This window comes from Leptopilina boulardi, unplaced genomic scaffold, assembly GCF_019393585.1.
Source record: "Leptopilina boulardi isolate dan_hultmark-lab unplaced genomic scaffold, ZJU_Lbou_2.1 LbouV2_368, whole genome shotgun sequence".
Classification (NCBI taxonomy): Eukaryota; Metazoa; Arthropoda; class Insecta; order Hymenoptera; family Figitidae; genus Leptopilina; species Leptopilina boulardi.
Window position 1 is genome coordinate 3,489,524 of NW_026137938.1, and position 21,720 is coordinate 3,511,243.

General features: G+C 31.9%; 1 protein-coding gene across 6 annotated transcripts in view; it reads left to right on the top strand.

Moving 5' to 3' along the window:
* Positions 1-21,720, top strand: part of LOC127287127 (kinesin-like protein GA13060) — a 375,235-nt gene that overhangs the window by 242,837 nt on the left and 110,678 nt on the right. For all 6 annotated transcript variants that reach the window (XR_007843837.1, XM_051313896.1, XM_051313892.1 and 3 more), the window contains exon 6: positions 4,563-4,743. Coding sequence is in view for 5 of the 6 variants with exons in the window: in XM_051313896.1 (XP_051169853.1) it covers positions 4,563-4,743 (181 nt within the window). In the remaining variant the exon portion in view is untranslated. The remainder of the gene's footprint in view (positions 1-4,562; positions 4,744-21,720) is intronic.

A 21,720-nucleotide genomic window follows, 5' to 3' on the forward strand; every position in this document is an offset into this window, starting at 1 on the left:
GGTAAACCTTATTTTGGATTACTCCTGAAACAAACAAAAATTCAATATTAATAAATCTTTTTATAAATATTGTCGAGACTAAAAGGTAATAGGAATCTTCTACGAAAAAATAAGCGTTCATTGACTTTAGGGTTGAAACATATCTGCGAGGAAAATGTAAATAAAAATAGCGGGGGGAGGGTGGGGGGTCGCGAAAAAAAATGTTGAAATTAACATAAACAGTCAAAGATGAATAAATCTTTGTAAAAGGCGGTGATTCCCAATGGGTTTAAATTGTAGTAGAGAAAATTACTTCTCTGGGAAGTAATGTCGCTTTCACGAAGTGTCGCTACTGCCAAATATCGTGCTCCCAGTGGCATAACAAGAGCGTCCGTTCGTTAAAGTTCCAGGCCATAAACTCTGCGTTCCCGAGGGGCACGGAAAAAAGAACTTGAAATAATTAAACCAAACATAAAAGTCACGACGACGGTTAGAATGAAAGAGAAAGAAAGAAAGAAAGAGATAGTTGGGCTGGCCGATGAAACGCGTGAGTATAAAAATTCTACACGAACGTGTGACGATTTTCCAACCACCGCTCGTTAAAATGGGGTATCAACAGACCACGAACCCTGGCATTTTCTCTTTTCTGGTCAGCTACTCGAGGACGAATTATATTATATCACTCTTTCTCTTTGTCTTTAAAATCATGCTAATGTCTCTCCTCATTTTACTACCACGCGCATTTTAAGTACTTTTCATAAAAAAAATTAATAAAATTTGAAAAAAAAATGTATTCAATTTTTCTTTTTAATATTAAAAAATCTGTGATTAAAAAAAAACAATTTTAAAATTACATTAAATTTTTATTTTATTTTCATAATCGAGTTGAAATAAAATTTATCAAATAAATATTTACTTGAAGCAAATAATTTTTTTTTTCAGTGGCGAAATCTGTTTTCAATCTTACATGATACACATTGTATAATAAAATAAAAAAATTCTTTGAATTTAATAAAATTTCTTGAGAATTTCATAATATTTTTTAATATCACTCAGTTCTAGCGTAGATATTCTGACAAAAAATAAACTTTCTTCGAACGATGAAGAGAAATTGTTTTAAGGTTTTTTTAAAAAAAAAAAAAACTCTAAAGAATGTGCATTCCTAAAGTAACTCGAAGAATTGTGAAAAAGAGCCGAGAACTTTATTGGTGTGACTAAACTTGAAGCGATATAAAAAAGAATTTTTAAGTTTTATACTTTGAAAAATTATTGTAAATGAATTTTTATATATATTACTGAAAAATATTTCTCAAAAGAAAATATTTATAAATTAAAATAGAACTTGCAGCAAATAATTTTTATTTAAAATAAATAAACTTTATTTAAATCAACAATTTCTGTATTTGAAACATAAAAAATATTTGGTTCAAAGAAATATTTATCTGATAATAGTCAATCGATTATTTGAATCAAATATATATTTTTTTTCGTATTTTATAACGCAATTAAAAAATAAAAATTAGTTTTTGAAATATTTCACTAAAGAAAAGCAGGGGTATTTTCCAATTTTTGTAAAGAAGGTCGTAGAGGGTCACAGGTGCATGTCGCAGGGGTACAATTTACACATCAATCTGAGGAAACAGATGTGAACCCTCCACGTCCCTTGTTCTCTCAATAAAATTGATCTCTCTCCATTTATTTCTTAAACGTATTCCACTATTTTTTTTTTCTTTTAATGATCGATTCGTACTTTTTTTTTTTTTTTTTTTGAACTTCAATAATAATACGCACCTGTTAAATTGACATTTTCAATGTAAAATCATAAGTCATATAAGCATCAACAATTTAGAGTAATTTTCATTGTTACAATATTGCAATTCTGTTCGTGAATCAAAAGTTCTTGGCAACTTGCCACGTGACAATATAATTGAAGAATTTATTGCATTGTCTGAACGGTGAACAAAACGAAACTTTTGTAAAGAATCGAAAAAACTTAACACGTGGAGAAAACTGATAAGACGAAGAAAAGAAAATATAAAGAGAAAAGAAATTGCTATTTTTTCAACCATTTGAAAACTAAATTTTAAAAAATTTAATTTTTTTTAACATTTAGATTAAAAAGAGAATATCAGAGGAAATAGTTAACGCTATTAATAGTGAAAGAAAAATCATTCTATTCATGACTCAATAATATACCGGTTATATGGAAGTGTATACATTAGGGATTACGACCCGAGACGCATCCCTTGCCTTCGAAGTCTCCGAACTCTCAAAACTTAAACTAGTTATGACTATACAAATTAATTAAATTATGATTTTACTATATATACAAATTCATACAAATGATTTTACTACTGTAGGGAAGATCGGTGAATAATGAAACATATCAATTTATACAAAAAAAGATAAATCGAAATTATTTCACTCTCCGATAGTATTGAAAGTTTATTACAAATTTTAATGAATTTTAATTTTATTATATAACTATTTTTTAAACGAATTTTCAGTTTTTGAATTAGAATTTGATAAAATTTCTTTTTTAAACGAATTTTTATCAGTAATTTTTAAAACACCGAATTTGTATTTCTTCGAAATTGCATTTTAAGAATTCTGATGAATATAAAAATTCGATACCTAAAAATTCTGTTAAGTAAAAAGTTTAAAAAGAAATTTTATCGAATATGCTAATTCGAAAAATGAAAATTCGCCTTTAAAGATAATCATGAAAAAAAAAATCAAAAATAATAATGAGCAAAGAAAAAAAAAATAAATCAATTTAACATAGATCTACTTACAATTGTCTATCAACAATCAAATCTAGTCAGATAAATCAAACATACCTCTGCTCCTGAAACAGAAAGAAAAAAATATATTAATATTCCAATTTTTTTTCAAATTCTACATTATATTTTCTTTAAAAAAAAAAAATTAGCACTAAATCTTTTTTCATTCAATTCAGTTATGTATTATATCGACATGATTTATTACTGGAAACTGTATGTACATATATTGCATAGGTGAATGCTAAATGGACCTGAGTTACATGCTTTCAACGAACCAGAGTCGTTTATTAATTTACGAAGATTATATATACACACACACACACACCTTCGTATTTACAACGCGAGAATATATTTTCTCGTTTTAAAAAACAAAAAGTCAAAAAAAAAAAAAAAAAAGAAAAGGAGTTTGAAAAAAAAGATTGAAAAAATTTTTTCGAGTATCCAACTAACTTCAATATTACAAAGCAAAAAAAAAAAAATAAATAGCGGCTTTAAAAAAATATTCAACTTTGTTCCGCACTCTCGGAAACGAGGCAAACTCTATAAATTTTGCAAACTCTACTAAAAGAGATATTACCCAACATGATAAATAATTACCCAAAAGCTACGATAAAAATTCGTTAATGTTGCTTCGTAAATAAATTTTTTTCATTTCCCCTTTATTATTCCATATAGAACAAAAATCGTTTAAAACGTTAAGATGAAAAATTTGATTTATCATCATATACAATAAAAAAAAGGTAATAAGGAAAATGTGTGTTTTTAAAAAAAAAAATAAAAATAAAAAAAATTTCACTATTGCAAATTTTTTTTACTTCTGTCATTGATTCACCATCATTTTTTTATGAATAGTTTTGTCGCGGCTAATGAAACACTTTTTTTTTTGTGAAAGTTTTTTGTCTCAGCTGTTCTTGGAAGCAACTCTGATTGAATTGCTTCTACCTCTTCTCTTTGTGTTTCACGTTTTACACTTTCCTTGACATACGCATTCTTCTTACAGTTCTTTCATTTTTTTTTCTCTCTCTGTCGAGATGCATTTTACACTTTTTTTTTTCAAGTACAAGAACTGTAATGGACTTCTGGATAGAAACTTGTCGATAACTGAGGCCTCAACTAAAGAAACTGAATTGTTCTGCAAGAAAAAAAGTTTTTCCAAGTTTTTTTTTTTTTTTCTTGATGCATTCGATTCATTTTTCTTTTCTTTTTTAATAAAAATCCATAGTTTTCTACGAGTAGAATTTTATTTATTGAATTTAAAAATTTATTTTAAGCTTTTCCCCAAAAAAAAAGATTTATTTTCTTCGCAGTTAAAAATTTGGGATATTTTATATAAAATATTTGATTTTTCCAACTACTTTTAAATATCACTGAAAAAAATAGATGTGGAATTTTATGGTAAATTGATTTAAAGTTTTTCAATTTTTAATCTAATTTTCAAACTATAATGTTAAACGACATTAAATTTACATCCACATTTATTTTTCCTTCGTTTAATGGATTTTAACCCGGCGAGACTAAGGTTCAATTTTGTAACACTGTGACTGATTTTATATAAAAATCGCAGTAAAATTCAGCATTCCTAGTTCAAACTATCGAGGAATAAAAGTTTCATAGGGTAAAATTTACCCTACCTTAGTCACGGCGGGTTAAAATTGTAATAGGAAAAAAAAACAAACAAACTACTTCATGTAAAATCACCAAAATTTAGAATATAAATTGTAATTTAAAAAATTTAATTTTCAATATTTTTTTGAAAAATTTAAATAAAAAATTTTTTTTTATATATTTAATTTGTTTTAGAGCTGCACAGAAACTAAATCTTTCGGCGAGTCCACATCGAAGACGTAGATCAGGCGATGATATTGATGAACAACCCTTTTTTCCCAATGGCTATGCAGCTCTTCTACAGAAATCTCCTCCTCCTGCACCACCGGCACTTCTTAGGAGGATAGGCGTCAAAGAGTTGTCTGGAGTCGGAAAGGTAAGATTTATTTTACTCCCATTCCCACCATCTTCACTAAAAGAAACCATTTCTCATATGCCTTGAAATGCTATTTTTATTTCGTCGCAGAAAGTTTTATGAAACGTTTGTATTTTTTTTTTTTTTTTTTTTTTTTTTTTTAAAGATTAAACAACAAAATAAAAATAATACCAAAAATAGATAATAATATTTAAGATAAATTAGAAGAATACACGGAGAAAAATGGACAAATGAATATGAAGAAACTTTTACTATTTTAAAAGTAAAACCTAAACTGTCCGCAGTTTCTGCGTATTTCTAACAAAATTTTACTTCAGAAATATAGTAAAATTTATTTTAAATTTGACTATTTTTGGAGTGAATTGTCAGATTTACAAAATTCAAAATGGCGGATCCAATATGGCGACCAAAAATTTTGAAAATTGACCATATTCGCTTGAAACTTGTTACTCGGAGGTTTTTGGGGTCGCTGATTCCGAATTTGATGTCAGAATTACAAAATTCAAAATGGCGGATCCAATATGGCGACCAAAAATTTTGAAAATTGACCATATTCGCTTGAAACTTGTTACTCGGAGGTTTTTGGGGTCGCTGATTCCGAATTTGATGTCAGAATTACAAAATTTGAAAATTCAAAATGGCGGATCCAATATGGCGACCAAAAATTTTGAAAATTGACCATATTCGCTTGAAACTCGTTACTCGGGGGTTTTTGGGGTCGCTGATTTCGAATTTGATGTCAGAATTACAAAATTTGAAAATTCAAAATGGCGGATCCAATATGGCGACCAAAAATTTTGAAAATTGACCATATTCGCTTGAAACTCGTTACTCGGGGGTTTTTGGGGTCGCTGATTTCGAATTTGATGTCAGTATTACAAAATTTCAAAATTCAAAATGGCGGATCCAATATGGCGACCAAAAATTTTGAAAATTGACCATATTCGCTTGAAACTTGTTACTCGGGGGTTTTTGGGGTCGCTGATTCCGAATTTGATGTCAGAATTACAAAATTTCAAAATGGATACAATAATAATCACACCCATACTATGCTGCTTTTAAATTTTCAAAATCTGACTTGAATATCGAAATCAGCGACCCTCAAAACCCCTGAGTAATAAATTTTAAGTATTTTAAAATCATTTTTGCCATTTTTTGAAAAATCGTCCGCCATATTGGCTCCGCCATTTTGAATTTTTAAAATCTGACTTTGGAATCGTAATCAGCGACCTTAAATACCATTTGTACAAATTTTGGTTATTCAAAAATTTACTGACATTTTGTGCCCACTTATGAGATTTTGGCCTCGACTGCGATGGGGTTAAAAAAAAAAAATTTAGCAATATTTCAATTGAAAAAAAAAAAAAAAATGTTTTTCTTGTATGGAAATGAAAAATTATGCAAATTTTCTAATCAGCATTATATCTAAAATCTGTGAAAGCATCTTCAAAGGCTTGAGAGAAACTAATCTCATTTGGTTTCGTCTAACACTGGAATTTTGAGGGTATAAGCGAAAGAGAGAGCGAGAGAGAGAGTGTGAGAGAGAAATTTCTCATCGGTAGCAAAAGTGCGACTTAGTCCACAGGTAGATGGGTATATAGTGGCAAATGATTTAAAATGCAAATGAGTGTCTCTCTCTCTCTTGTAGCGCATAAGCACACCAGGTTATAAGCCAAGGTTTCTATGTAAGCGTTTATGCTATATAGGTATGGTTATAGTTGTGGCAAACACAAAAGGGGTCGAAACTACCATATGCACTCCTCCATTTCTCTTTTACTTTCCTCCCACAGACACACATATGTTCCCTTCTTCTACGTGTAAGATTATCGTTTCTATATGTATATTATCCCCCCCCACAGCACATTACACTTCTCGGAGAGGGTGGGGGGGGAGGGGAGAGGACGCAATGACAGTATTTCCGGTTTAACCCACCGAATTGGGCTCGTTCTGAAAACGACGTCACTACCCTGTGAAAACATTTCTAAGATGGGGTGTGTCTCGTGCGCTCTGCAATCTCGACGATCGGCAAACACTGACGCTTAAATATTTGTCCTCAGGATAACGGCCAAGGATCAACCTGTAACAAGTGATTTCACGTGTCTTCTTACGGTCTCTCGAATTTTCTCAAAGCTCTTTTTCAGTTAACAAAAAAAAAGAAAATTATTTCCAAAACCTTGAGAAATTAGGATTTGGTTCGAAATTAAAATTCTTTGATATATTATAATAATATAATATTAATACAATATTATATACATATATATGTGTTTAATCCGCCAAAGCAAACAATGTTATAATATTACTACACAAATGTCCTGAAATCCTAATCATCAGTCCGTATTCGTATTACGTGTTTGTGGCTGAACTCCGTTCACTAAAATCAGAGGGGTGGTTTCGCCACGTCGGCATCCTATCCTGCCTTTATGTGAAACGTATACGTCACGATACTGCCAGTGCCAAATTGGAGAGCTGAATGGGCCAAAAAGGACGACGAGGTCTGAGGGATTGAGAAATGGTTGGCCCATTACTGTCGCATGTCGATTGAAAACATCTACTATATATATATTTTATACTCCCTAGTATATCATATATACATACATTTATATATATATATATATATATATATATATTTATAATACAGAAGAAATGGAAGTTAGAAAATGATTCGAAACTAAGTGAGCATAAAAGCCAACAAAACGAAGTCACACGCTGCTTAAAATTCATCAGACGTGGTTGCATTCTAATTACTCTCTTTCTGTATATATATATACGAACTTTTGGAAGTTAGTTAGTCTAAATGAAATTAACATGTTTCAGAGAAAAAGAGAAAAAATTCAGTAAACTTTAAAATTAGCCCCTTACTGAATTTTATTAAAACATTTCTTCAATTAAAAATAATTTTTATTTATTTCCTATAAATATTTTCTTAATATATATATATATATATATATATATATAAATATTTAAAATTGACAACTCTTTTTCAATAAAATGTAATTCCTTCGAGCGGATTCTCCCTATTATATATATATCTTTTATAACCAAGGGGGTTTTAAGATCATTTGAGATACTCCCTTATTCGTATCTGAAATTCTTTTTCAAGAACCTTTCTATTCCTAGGGATAAGTGCTTCCACTTAGTCCACTTGAAAAGTTCATTGGTAGGATTTTTATTTGTTTTCCACTCTTCTAACGGGGTCTTCTTTTGTTTAAGGAAGTTTTTCGGTGGGAACCGCCACTGGTCGCGCTTAATTTAGCCAACTAGTGACTGGTCGCCCTAACCCCCCTCCCCACCTTTTTTTTTCTCCAAAACAGAAGTCATGAATACGAGAAACTAATTTTTGTAATATCAAAACTTTCTTTTAATTGACGTATGTCATATACCCTCACAACAAAAGGATATCCTAAACTAATGTAGGATATCCTGAAAACGTCCATAGGATATCCTAAGGATATCCTCAGAAAATCCAAACCGCCGTTACGTAGGATATTTTTGGGATATCCTGGTGATATACTGAGAATATTCTGGGATATCCTGGGGATATCCTGAGGATATTCTAGGGATACCTCTGGGATATCCTGGGGATATCCTGAGGATATTCTAGGGATATCCCTAGGATATTCTAGGGATGTCCCTAGGATATTCCAGGGATATCCTAGTGATATCGTGGGGATATTCTTAGGATAAACTTGGTATATCGTTAAAATATTCTAAAAATATCGCAAAGATCTCCCTAGGATATCATTATGATTCAAATTTTGACTATTTGAGATAGCGATTTTTTGATACAAATAGGTTTCCCGTGATTGTCAATCATTTTTTCAAATCTGGGACTTAAAGTTGATAATTAGAGACATATATTTAAGCCAAAAATGCGATTTTCGACACTTTAAATTCGTTTTTTATGGGACTGAGCGAATGAAAAATTTTTGTTCTAACACACGCACCGAAAGTACACCATTTCTTACCTGTGTAGCGGGAGAAAAGTATGTCTTTTCCGACGAGCGGGAAGGAAAGTTACATTCCCTCCCGGTGACGTCACTGAGCGGGAGGGAAAGTTACTTTCCCTCCCGGTAATGTTGTTATTAGGCATTACATATTAATCAAACTATATATATAGACATACTGTGGATATCCTTAGGACGTCCTAAGGACATCCCTAATTATTCCAGGGATATCCTTGGAATATCCTTAGGACGTCCTAAGGACATCCCTAATTATTCCAGGGATATCCTTGGGATATCCTTAGGACGTCCTGAGGATATCCTTGGGACGTTCTAAGGATATCCACAGGATATCCTAATAATATCCGGGAAATGATTAGGATATCCCTGGGACGCCCTAGGGACATCCTTAGATATCCCTAGGATATCCTAACCGCCGCTACTTTGGATATCCTTAAAGTGTCCTTAGGATATCCCTGGGATATCCAAGGGATGTTTTTGGAATATCCTAGGATATCTGGTGCTGTGAGGGTACTTAAATACCTAAATATAGTATCTAGATAAAAAATTGACTTTTACTACTGACACTGTAAAAAGAAAGGTATTAATTTAATACCAACTTCAGGTACTAAATTGTCATTTGGTTCTATTTTGATACCTAAAATCGGTACTGTTTTAGTACTTTTCCGTACTGTTTTAGAACTTTCTTTTTTTCAGTGGACAAAAGGAATACAACAAATGATTCATGACATTTATTTTAGCTATGTTATCAAAGTAACAATTTAAATAACAGTCTGACTGAAATTGGCTTGTAATACCCACTGACACTTGATTCTCATGAATTTGGAAATAAAAATAAATTCACACTTCGTAATTTATTTCAAAGTCTCTTTTTAATAGAACATTATTTTCAGTTGAAAAAAAGAAGAATAAAAATAACCAATAAACGTTTATTGAAGACCATAAAAATCACAGCGTCAATTCTTTGGACATTGAGTTGGTTTCAGAGCAATTTCTCTTAGAAGATTGGGTCGTGCACTGGTCTGAGATTCCTGATAAAACGAAATCTCTAAGGGATAAGGTGCAGGACTCGAAAGGTTCCTCTTCTACTCTTATGTCTCGCTTGCGACACGCGACAAGAAGGGTGGCGATGGAAAATCCAGGATCACATATAACGAGCATGAAAGAATGCGAGATCCTTTCACAAGTGGCGGATCCTTCTAGATAGTCCCATGATTTTATCTCGAGCTGTGTTGGAAAAGGGGGAGGAGAGAGAGAGTTTCTCTTTGACAAGGAAACTGACCCTCAAACGAACCGCTAAAAAGTCTTTAGGGAAACATTATACTTTTCAAGTAACCACACGTGTCCATTATATTATCGATGCATTTGTCATTCGATATTTAATTCTCAATATCGTAATAAATTTTCAAGTTTTTTTTTATAAAAGATCAAAATTCTGCATTCTTCAAATTTTTTCATTTTTCAACAAAATTTTATAATTTAATTTAAAAATACTTTTAAAGAAAATAAATTTTTCTCTTTTGTTATTTATTACCTAAACAAGAAAATTAATCCCTTCAAGCATTCTCGAAATTGATTCCTCTTGTTAAGAAAAAGAAGAAAAAAAATAGATTCTCGGAAAGAAGAAAAAAAGAGAAAATCGAGTTAGAAAAGTTTCGGTTGGAAAATTATTCCGTTGATTCAGGCAATTGATATAGCGATCGTCGAATTAGAAGGGAATATCTAGAAAGTTTCTCCAACTTTTATCCCTGCATGAAAAATCGTCTTGAGATAAATGGAGCATTTGCCTCGAAGCGATTATTGCTTTTTCTTGTTATGCTCTCTTGTATATTATCTCCTTATACTATCATCTATATATATATATATATATATATATATATATATATATTTATGACATTTTTTGTCCTTTAAAAATATAGAAAAGAGAAAAAAAAATTATTTTTTTTTCACATAAACTCTTTCATATAAAACATTTTATCGAATTCCCATTATAAATTCCACTAGGAATTACCCTTGAGATTTTCGTCCAGCTTCCATGAGTTTCAGAAAAATTCTATGAAACTCCAGGGAATTATTTTATCTGATTTCTCATTGATATAGGAGACAGTTTCTGAACATAAATATTTTGTCTTCATATAAAGTTTAAAATTTTCTGGAGAAAAGTTTTTCATTTGAATTTATATATATATATATAAATTTTGAAATTTATTAGATAATAATTTATCATTTCCCTTTATTTTTATTCATGACTGTCATTTTTGTTACTTTAAATATATTATTAATTAACAAATATTTGTAATATACATAAATTTTGTTAGTATTTGTTTTTTCATTATTTATTTATTTATTTTTTCTAATGTGGAATGTTCAAGTCTAGTTCATTTGTCAACGTCTGTGGAATTTGACTTTGCATCCCCCACACAAGAGTTTTACCCTTTAACCCTTAAGAGGGACGAATGATGAGATCGATCCATCTCCCTTATTCTGGCAAGGTTCAGGGGTCAAAACGTGCCGCAAGGACATGCGCAATTTCACTCAGAGGAAGCTGCTGACCAGGACGCGGTGGTCAGCGGTTTGGGTCGCGCGTTTCCCATAGTTTATTGAAATGTCCGGTCTTACACAACCTCGTCGTTAGAGTCATAAAGAAAGGGAGCACACAAAATCCGAAACTCGCCCTCAAGCTTCGTCGACCTAATGAAGCTGGGCCTAATGAAGATTTGCGATTTTCCCTCCCATCCAATGTAAGGATGTTAATGAGGTTGAGAACAATGGCTCTTTCCCGTTAATCGAGTAATCAGTCTCGTCCGCAATCCTACGTGTCAAGTCTTAGTGATTTTTTTCTCTACTATTAAATCTCAACTATTATTTTTTTTTTTCATTATTATCTAGATAACCTAATTTTAGATATTATATCTAAATTGTTATTCCTATAAAATTACCTGAAGAGTTATATTTTATTTAGATAATATCTAGATACTATACTATCTAGAAACTATACTATCTAAATACTATACTATCTAGATACCACAAGATTTGGGCCACAAGATAAAGCCACATTTTGACGCTTTCCGGGTCTGGCCCATATTGGGTAAGGCGTTTCAAAGCCATTTTTGGGCCAAATATGTCAATTCCGACACTAGATACTATAGTATCTATTTAGATATTGGGGGAGACAGATAGTACAGTATCTAGATAGTACAGTATCTAGATAGTATAGTATCTAGATACTACTATCTAGATACTACTATCTAGATAGTACGGGAGACAGATAGTACAGTATCTAGATAGTATAGTATCTAGATAGTATAGTATCTAGATAGTACAGTATCTAGATAGTATAGTATCTAGATAGTATAGTATCTAGATAGTATAGTATCTAGATAGTGTCTATATACTATAGTATCTAGATAGTATACTATCTAGATACTACTATCTAGATAGTAGGGGAGACAGATAGTACAGTATCTAGATAGTATAGTATCTAGATAGTATAGTATCTAGATAGTATAGTATCTAGATAGTGTCTATATACTATAGTATCTAGATAGTATACTATCTAGATACTACTATCTAGATAGTAGGGGAGACAGATAGTACAGTATCTAGATAGGATAGTATCTAGATAGAATAGTATCTAGATAGTATACTATCTAGATACTACTATCTAGATAGTAGGGGAGACAGATAGTACAGTATCTAGATAGTATAGTATCTAGATAGTATAGTATCTAGATAGTATACTATCTAGATACTACTATCTAGATAGTAAGGGAGACAGATAGTACAGTATCTAGATAGTATAGCATCTAGATAGGATAGTATCTAGATAGAATATTATCTAGATAGTGTCTATATAGTATAGTATCTAGATAGAATATTATCTAGATAGTATCTATATAGTATAGTATCTAGATAGTATTCCATTTAAATCAAATTTCATTTAATTTAAATGAAATTTTCTAATTTTTAGAATTTAAAATAATTTTATTGTAAAATTAAAGTACAAGACTTATTTTGTTAAGTCTTATATTATTTAAACTTTAAATCATATAATTTAATTTTAATTTCACTCCTGCGCCACGCAACCACGGGTCGGGCTTGTTTGACGCGCTTTGCACAGATTCAAATAAAGTGGTATCAAAATAAAAGTATTAAATATATTTCACCTTTTTTTTTTACTTAAAGCTGATATGTTACAACAAGTTTTCTATACATTAACTTTTTAAAAAAAGCAAAAATGAGTAAGTTACACAACAAAGAGTAAAAAGTGCGCCAAGTAACCCCAGTCTCCCCTATCTAGATAGTATAGTATCTAGATAGTATAGTATCTAGATAGTATAGTATCTAGATAGTATAGTATCTAGATAGTATAGTATCTAGATAGTATATAGTATCTAGATAGTATAGTATCTACATAGTATAGTAACTATAGTATCTAGATAGTATATAGTATCTAGATAGTATAGTATCTAGATAGTATAGTATCTACATAGTATTGTATCTAGATAGTATAGTATCTAGATAGTATAGTATCTACATAGTATTGTATCTAGATAGTATAGTATCTAGATAGTATAGTATCTACATAGTATTGTATCTAGATAGTATAGTATCTAGATAGTATAGTATCTACATAGTATAGTATCTAGATAGTATAGTATCTAGATAGTATAGTATGTAGATGATATAGTATCTAGATAGTATAGTACCCAGATAGCATAGTAGTTTGGCCCCGATTTGGGCCACGACAAAATTTCTACACGGGATACTATCTAGACACTATACAATCTAGATACATTACGATCTAGATGCTATACTATCTAGACACTATACTATCTACATACTACTATATACTACCTAGATACTATATAATTAGTTTTAAAATTTTGATCATTTTGATAAAAATTAACCTAAAATCTTCATTTGTTAATATAAATCAAAATAAATAAAGCACCTTTTAGAGAAAATTTAAATAATTCAAAAAAATTTCATCGAAATCTCGGTGCGATATGGTGTGTTCCATTAAATAAGCTAAATTAAAAAGAAACACTAATATGAGTGACAAATAAAAAAGCAAATGTTTCTCGTTTGAACCTGCTGGACAAAATTGCATTGCATACGAGTAGCACGACTCGTTAGCGGCTAATCCGCAAGGGTACCAAAAGGGGGGGGTGGTGGTGGTGGTGGTGCAAATAACACAATCGTACCAACGGATATAGAATTGATGGGAGGGGAGAAAAAGCCATTCGAAGGGCTCAAGAGTCACCTAAAACGAGTTGCGTGGATATTTGAGGGGGAATGGGTTCCAAAATACGTTTGTAGATTGAGGGTGGAGGGGTGGTGGTGGTGGTGGTTAGGGGTAGCCAGAGGTAGTGCGAGGGAAGCATGAGTTTCGTTGATTCAAGTGAGCACGTGATAAAAATGACAATGATGAGTTAATGCAATAACTGTGTTTCCTCTAACCCTCACACGCACCTATTGGCTCATGTGCGTTCCTCGGCGAGTCAACGAGACTCAACCCTCAGGGTTACAAGCTACCACGTTTGTTCCCCCCCCCCCTTCAACCCCCTTAAAGCTCTCTCGCACAGTGGATTTTCCACCTGGGATTAACACGTCTTTTTATCCCAATGGATTTTGTCCTAACGTGTTTTTTTTTTCATTGTACCAGGGGGGGGGGGGACACGGCTACGCCCAAAACGAATGTTCGTATATATTTTTCATTTTTACACACTCAAATAAAAAGAAAAACAAGTTATAAATAGTTAAATAAAGTTTACATAATCACACTAATTTAAAAGTATATCAAAATTGATATTAAAATTTGGATTAATTTGATATTTTTAGTATATCAATTTGTTAATTTTAAATTAGTGTGTATGCAAAATTGCTTCTACTTTTTTTATCTCTGTAGAGTTAATTCAAATGCATACGTGTCTGGTTGGATATTATATATTTGGTTTAAATGCACAATATCTATGCTATCAGGGGTCTCATTGGGAGAGGCAGTAATTTTAGTTAAGGTGTTCCGACTCGAGAGACTGGATAGTCGAAGAGCTGGGGGAGGGGGGGGGTGTTTTGCGGGTGGTCTACAGGGACCATAGGAACCACAAGGACCACGTGGTTCCCGCAGGATAATTGGAGGTCGCTCTGGGATTGGAGACTCTTCCGATTCAGGACACTGTGTCCAAGGTGTTTTAGAAATACGATCTAACTATATATCGCAGAATTATCCGGATTTACAAAATTCACCTCATCCGATTAACCTTGCCTCGTGATGTAGTGGAATTTTCTCAATCTCACACAATACCGAGTCAATTAATCGTCTATTTTAACCGATTTTAACAATATTTTACCCAAGGTGCTTTTCTTCAATTTTTTTCGCAAATTTCAACATAAAAAGAAATTAACTTTATTATAAGGCCATTTAAATATCTCTTTATTAATTCGAAAATTAATTAGAAAGTTTAGTGTTTCTTTTAGTTGTTATATTACCGACTGTTGCAGAAATATGCTACTTAAACTCGAGTAAATTTTCCCGTATAATAAAATCCTCAAGACGAATTAACTCCGAATAGCAGAGGCCATAAATAGCAACTGTGGAGAGGGGGTTTCGGTGACATGAGTCTCGTGGGTGCTCCTTTTTGTTTCAGAACTTTCTAATAAATTCATAAGCCTGGAAAGAGACTTAATATCTACTGTTTTCTTTTTTCTTTTTTTTTTAACATTTAGGAACCAAGCGGTCGAAAAAGTACTGAAAGTAAATTTAAAAATTATATATTCATCATTTCAATTGTCATTTGTAATAAGGCGAGTGACGGTAGATTCTATAATTAAGAGAAATTTTTAAAGTAGATGCTTAAAATTTAACACCTCTGTTTCGAACGAACATTGCAACTTTTAGAAGGGTCCATTAAGAGAACGTTATACTAAAACTACTATGAGGGTTCAAGGATTTCAGACAGGTTTTTGTGATTATTATTAATAGATTTATTTAAAGCTCTGGACTTTCCAATCCAAACTTTTTAACTGTCAAATTATCTCATTAATTTTTTAGTTTTACTAAAAGAAAACAGTTTTATATTACTAATTATAGAAATTTTATCTAAATTGTATTAATTTAATTTTTAAAAAAAATATCCTAATTTTCATAAGCTTTTATCCCTTGAGATGAATATAATAATGAATAAATTTCCATTTAAATGTGTACATAGAGAAGTGAATTTCACAATTACACGGATCAGTTGGAGTTGGAATATAATTTCATTCGTTAATAAAGTGGTTGCATTTACTTAGTAAAATATACAGATTCAACGATAAAACGAGAAAATTCATTGTTGGTAACTGAATAGTGGCAGATTTTCTTTTTTTTTTTTATCTCTCCCCTCCCTACCCTTCTTAACTCTTCCTTTTCTTCCTAGGAGAGGAATATTTATGGTGAATAAATCTACGGAAGTCCGGAGAGTAGAGCTTGGATCGCGCCATTCGGAAAGAGAGTATTATATATATATATATATATAGTATTCTAGAAGGGCGGGCAAATCGGTACGGGCACTTTCTGTTTGCCTATCCAATGAGTATTTCGATGTAAACGGGAATTCGAGAGAAAGAGAAACTGCCATCCGTTGTCGGCGAAACATTGTTTAATTTTACTGAATTCACTTATTTGTCAGTTGTATGCGATATTTTAGTAAATACAATTTAAAAACGTTTAAAGATTAATAATTTTATATAAATAAAATAAAATATTTAATAGATATTAAAATATTTATTAAATAGATATTAAAATATTTATAAAATATTTTAAATAACAATTACATCTCAAAGAGATTGTTTGTGGAATTTAAATAAAAATATAACGCATCGCAAAGAAAGGGACTGACGAATTATATATATATAGGTTATGTTTAAAACTTTCTTTGTTTCTCTAATATTAAAATTAGTTTTTAATCTTTATTTTCGATATAATGAATTGACAAAACAGTTTCCTTGAAATACTTTTTGTGTATTTTTATTTAAAAATTTCAAAATAAACTACAATTTTTTTTGCTTCTAAAGTCCTTTTCTTCGTGATTCGTCACAAATAATAAAAAAAAGTTTCAGGGGAAATTTTTGACATTTTAAAAAGTATTTTCCACTAGTTCAAAATGTGTCTGTCTTTCAATTTCAAATGAACAGTGACAGTGGAGAGATAAAATTTTTGCAAGATGTAATTTTCAATGGAAGAAAGAACAATGGAAGGATATTCGCTATATACACGTAGTATGGGAGAATGTCAGTTCTTTGATGATTTTCGTGCTGGTAAAACCGCAAATCCTCGAAAGCTGGTAACAGGAGGTTTAATAAATGTCCCCGGTGTGGGAGGTCGACAGGGTTACAAATCGACCTGAAACCACAAACACAATGCTTAGTAATGGTGACCGACAGGCTGCCGTTGTATGTGTGGTACACAGGTGCTTGCACAGGTTCCTGGAAACTCGTTGCGCGAACATTCGTTATATACATACATATATATATATATATATATATATATATACCTTTCCTTGAAAACGGGTATTTGGCGAGATTTGATTCGAACTCGTTCCTCTCAGCGAACAAACGAGCTAAATTAATCACACCCCCTCTCAACCAACCACTAACCACCGCTCAAAACCGCTCATAGTCTTTTCGAGATATTTCCCTCCATTTGGACATTTTAAACGGTCTTCTTGTATAAACCAACCATTAAAAAAGAAGAATGGATTTTATTTTCACTATTTTTTTTTTTGGAGAATTTCGTGGTCATTGATTATCTAGACAAGATAATAGGAATCATATTATCTGTATTATCTGGATATACTTTGAAATATTATACTGTCTATATAGTATAGTATTTAGATATTTTAATATTAATTGAATTACATCACTTTAAAAACGTGTATTTCACAATATTATCAGAACACTGGGAAACATACTTTTACATCACAATTTGTACAAAGTAGTTAGGTTCTATATGTACCATTTTATTCATCCTGTCTAGACAATTTTTTTTCTACAAATTCTCCACATCTGTCTTCTCTCAAAGGAAAACTGTCATTTCTACATCAAAAAAAAAAAAAAAAAGAACAAGAAGTTACTATTATTATTTATTGTATAAAAACATTCGCGCAAGTAGGGGAGAATTTTTTTTTTTTTTTCCCAATAATATCGTAACATTTTTTTCTATATAGTGTTTTTCTCGCATCCTTTTTTTGTTTGTCCGTAAACGGGCAATCTTGCCTGTCGATACTTTCCGCTCTTGTCGTGAGAGATTCACAGCTTGTAGAAATAGCTATCCGAGTGTCAAATGTTATTAAACATTCAAAGTTCGTCTAGACATTGGATGGACTTGTATAAGGTATAGAAGCATAAAATGAGGTAAAATCTATTCGATCGACAGACATAAAGTGGTCGATTGGCATATAGTGCAAATACTGACGAAGACCCATGGGAACCTTGTATGTTTTATCTTGTGCAACAGAGGCAAAAGACCCTGCGGGCCAATGTACCTTTGCAACATTGCTCCACGACTGGTAATAAAGTTCATAGCATATAGAGCTCCAAGTGCTCTATATATGCATAAAGTACAGACAGAGAGGGAAATAAATAAACAGAGAGGCAAGAAGAGACAGCCAGAGAGAGAGAGAGAGAGAGAGAGAGAGAGAGAGAGAGAGAGAGAGAGAGAGAGAGAGAGAGAGAGAACTTGGTGAGAGCTCTACAAAAGCGTGAAATTCAAAGGGAATACTAGATCCCGGAATATGAATCTTTTAAAGGGTTAAGACCTCTTTCTCTATCCTCTTTATTTATTTACCAACGACCTTATTGCTTAATATGCAAACGATCCTAGACAAATAAACCCCGTGACAAGTATCGCTTAATTTTTATTTTAAATTGCCTAAGAATATTAATTTGTTCCCTTTAAAAAATTCTTTCTTTAAAAAATTAATTTCTTCCTGTTTTATAAAACTAATTTTTTTTCAATTTACCCCTTTGTCACAAAAAAGAGATTTTATAGTTAAGACCAGTTTATTTTTTGTGACGACAAAAAAAAAAATAAATGGTATTACAGAGAAAAAGAAAAAAGTACGGTTTTTGGACATGAGGGACGCCATTAGAAGGTGACTGTTTCTCGAATCGTAAGTCTCTCTCTCAGGGGTAAAAAGAAGAGAAACTAAGTCGAAATGCGTTAGAAGAAAAAGAATTCACACGTGAAATTGTCACAGAAAACACCAAAGAAGAGGCCAAAATGTTCTTAGTTTCACATCTTGAATAAATAATAATAATCGAGCGATTTTTTTTTTAACTTTCCTTCTATTATTTATACACTTTTAGTGCCTCAAATCGGTTATCTAAATTATTTATCCACTTTCGTTCAATTTAAAAATGTAATTCTTTATTGTTAATCAGAATTAATACTACATATAAAAAGCTATTTTTAAAAACTATTTATACAAGTGACAAAAAAATAATTATAGAAAAACTTCGAATCCAATAATCTTTATTTAAACATTTTCATTTCAACAATATAGCCTCATACATAATAAAAAAATTCCTCTATTTCTGAAACAATAATTCACAATTCTTTTTGCATATTTGACACTTCAAAATTAAATAAAATCTGTTTTTAGTTTCTCAATAATAATCACGATTACCTTATATTAAAGCTGATGTAACTATACTGTTTTTAATGAAAAAAAAAAAAATTCCTCTTTTCAAACAATGACAATTTTTTTTTTGAAATACGAAAAAAAAATTAAATTTTCTAATTTTATTATCAGAAATAAAAAATTTAAAAATCTACAACTTCCCGCAATGGTTTAGAGTGTATAATTACTCGCTCAAACAGCCTTAATTTTGAAACGCGTGGACCTAATATTGAGTACAACCATGTGACCTTAAATAAATAAAAAGGTCATTGCTTGCTTGATGTCCAGAATTTGAAATTCATTGGAACTTTTGAGTCGTATTAACTTGAAAATTATTCAGGACTTCGCGAATAACGCGAGGGAATAGTACTGTCGCCTCTTATTGAGCAAGCGACTGCTCGGATTTCGAGGCTGCGGTTGTTTTTGGGAGTTAATTGGTCGGTGGACGGACGAGCCATGCACGTTCGGAGGCACGTTGCATAATTAATCTACTGCCGACTGACCTTTTGGCGTACCAACTCCTATTTGCGTATTTCTCCACCACGACTATACACTTCGCGCTCATAGGGCCCTATGAATACGTATGCGATTTCATTATCCCCTTTTCTGCATTTAAAAAAAAAAAAAAAAAAAAAAAAAAAATGAAAACAAAGAAAAAACGAACAAAATAAATTCTAAAGATGTTATCATAAAAAAAGAAACTTTCAACGAAGAATGGAGTGTACAAAATGAAAATGTTGAGATTTAATTATGTAAATTTTTTTTACCAAAGTGTTAAGTTTATTTAAAATTACACTTTTTATTGGGTATTGACAAAAAATTCCACGCCTATTATTGTGTCAACCTCCTGTAAATTTTGAAATTTACCTAAACCCACGATTTTTATTGGGTGTCGTCAGAGAAACCACGCCTATTAGTGGGCGGAGTCTGGTTAGTACACGCCTATTAGTGGGCGGAGTATTATTAATCCACGCCTATTAGTGGGTGGAGTCTGGCTAATACACGCCTATTAGTGGGCGGAGTATTATTAATTCACGCCTATTAATGTGATTCAATGTCTATTAGTGGGCGGAGTCTGATTAATACACGCCTATTAGTGGGCGGAGTATTATTAATCCACGCCTATTAATGTGATGCAATTCCCATTAGTGGGCGGAGTCTGGTTAATTCACGCCTATTATTATGATACCGCATCCATTAGTAAGCGGAGTATTTTAATCCACATCTGTTATTGTGATGCAACGCCCATTAGTGGGCGGAGTCTGGTTAATTCACGCCCATTATTGTGATGCAACGCCCATTAGTGAGCGGAGTCTGATTAATACACGCCTATTAGTGGGCGGAATATTATTAATTCACGCCTATTCTTATGATATCACGCTTATTAGTGGGCGGAATCTTGATAATGCACGCCGATTAGTAGACGGACTCTGATTAATCCACGCCTATTATTGTTATACCACGCCCATTAGTGGGTGAAGTCTGGTTAATTCACACCTATTATTGTGATAATACATTCATTGGTGGGCGGAGTCTAGTTAATCCACGGAGTTAACTGAAAACCACGACTTTTATAGGGCGTTGCCTAACAAGTCACGCCTCTTTAGAGTTATTGATGTCACGCCCATTAGTGGGTGGAGTTGTAATAAAATTTCATTTTACACTTTAAAAATCTAAAAATCAATCATAAAAATAATTTTTCAACCTCCCTTTAGTCTATGGTTATTAAAATGAAATGAAAAAAAAAATCTTTTTAACCGCATGATTAGCATCGGAACTATCTTGAGAAAAACAGCTGCGTTAGTCAGAACTGATAATGGGATGAGAAGAAGGATTAAGGCATTGTGGGATGAAGTCGGGAGGAGGAGGAGGGGTTGTAGGTGAGAATAAAGTTTGAATCCATCCTAGTTCGTCGCTCCGTAAACCCTGTAGGCCTGATCCTGTTTTACATTTAAAAAGCATTATCCACCGACCGATTCAAATCCCGAGTGGCGATAAAATGAAATTAATGGTAGTCTATACCGATTCCCGATATATTGATGTCGGGGACCGAAAAAAAAAGAAGAGGGGCGTGAGAATTATCACGCACTTGCCGACCCCTATATTGGTTCCCTATGAACTTTGATAAGACTTCAGGGAATGAGAGAAACAATTCTAAACTTTTTGCATCCGTCTCTATTGACCCTTCAATATGCGAGTTGATTACGTTAAAGTTGACAGAATAAAGCCTTAAATTTTTGTGTTTCTAGAATAAAATATAGGTAATTAAAAGTACTATTATTATTATTATATATTATTTAAGTAATCAAAAAAAAAAAAAAAAGTTTTCTCTTAAGTACATGAAAATGAAAAAT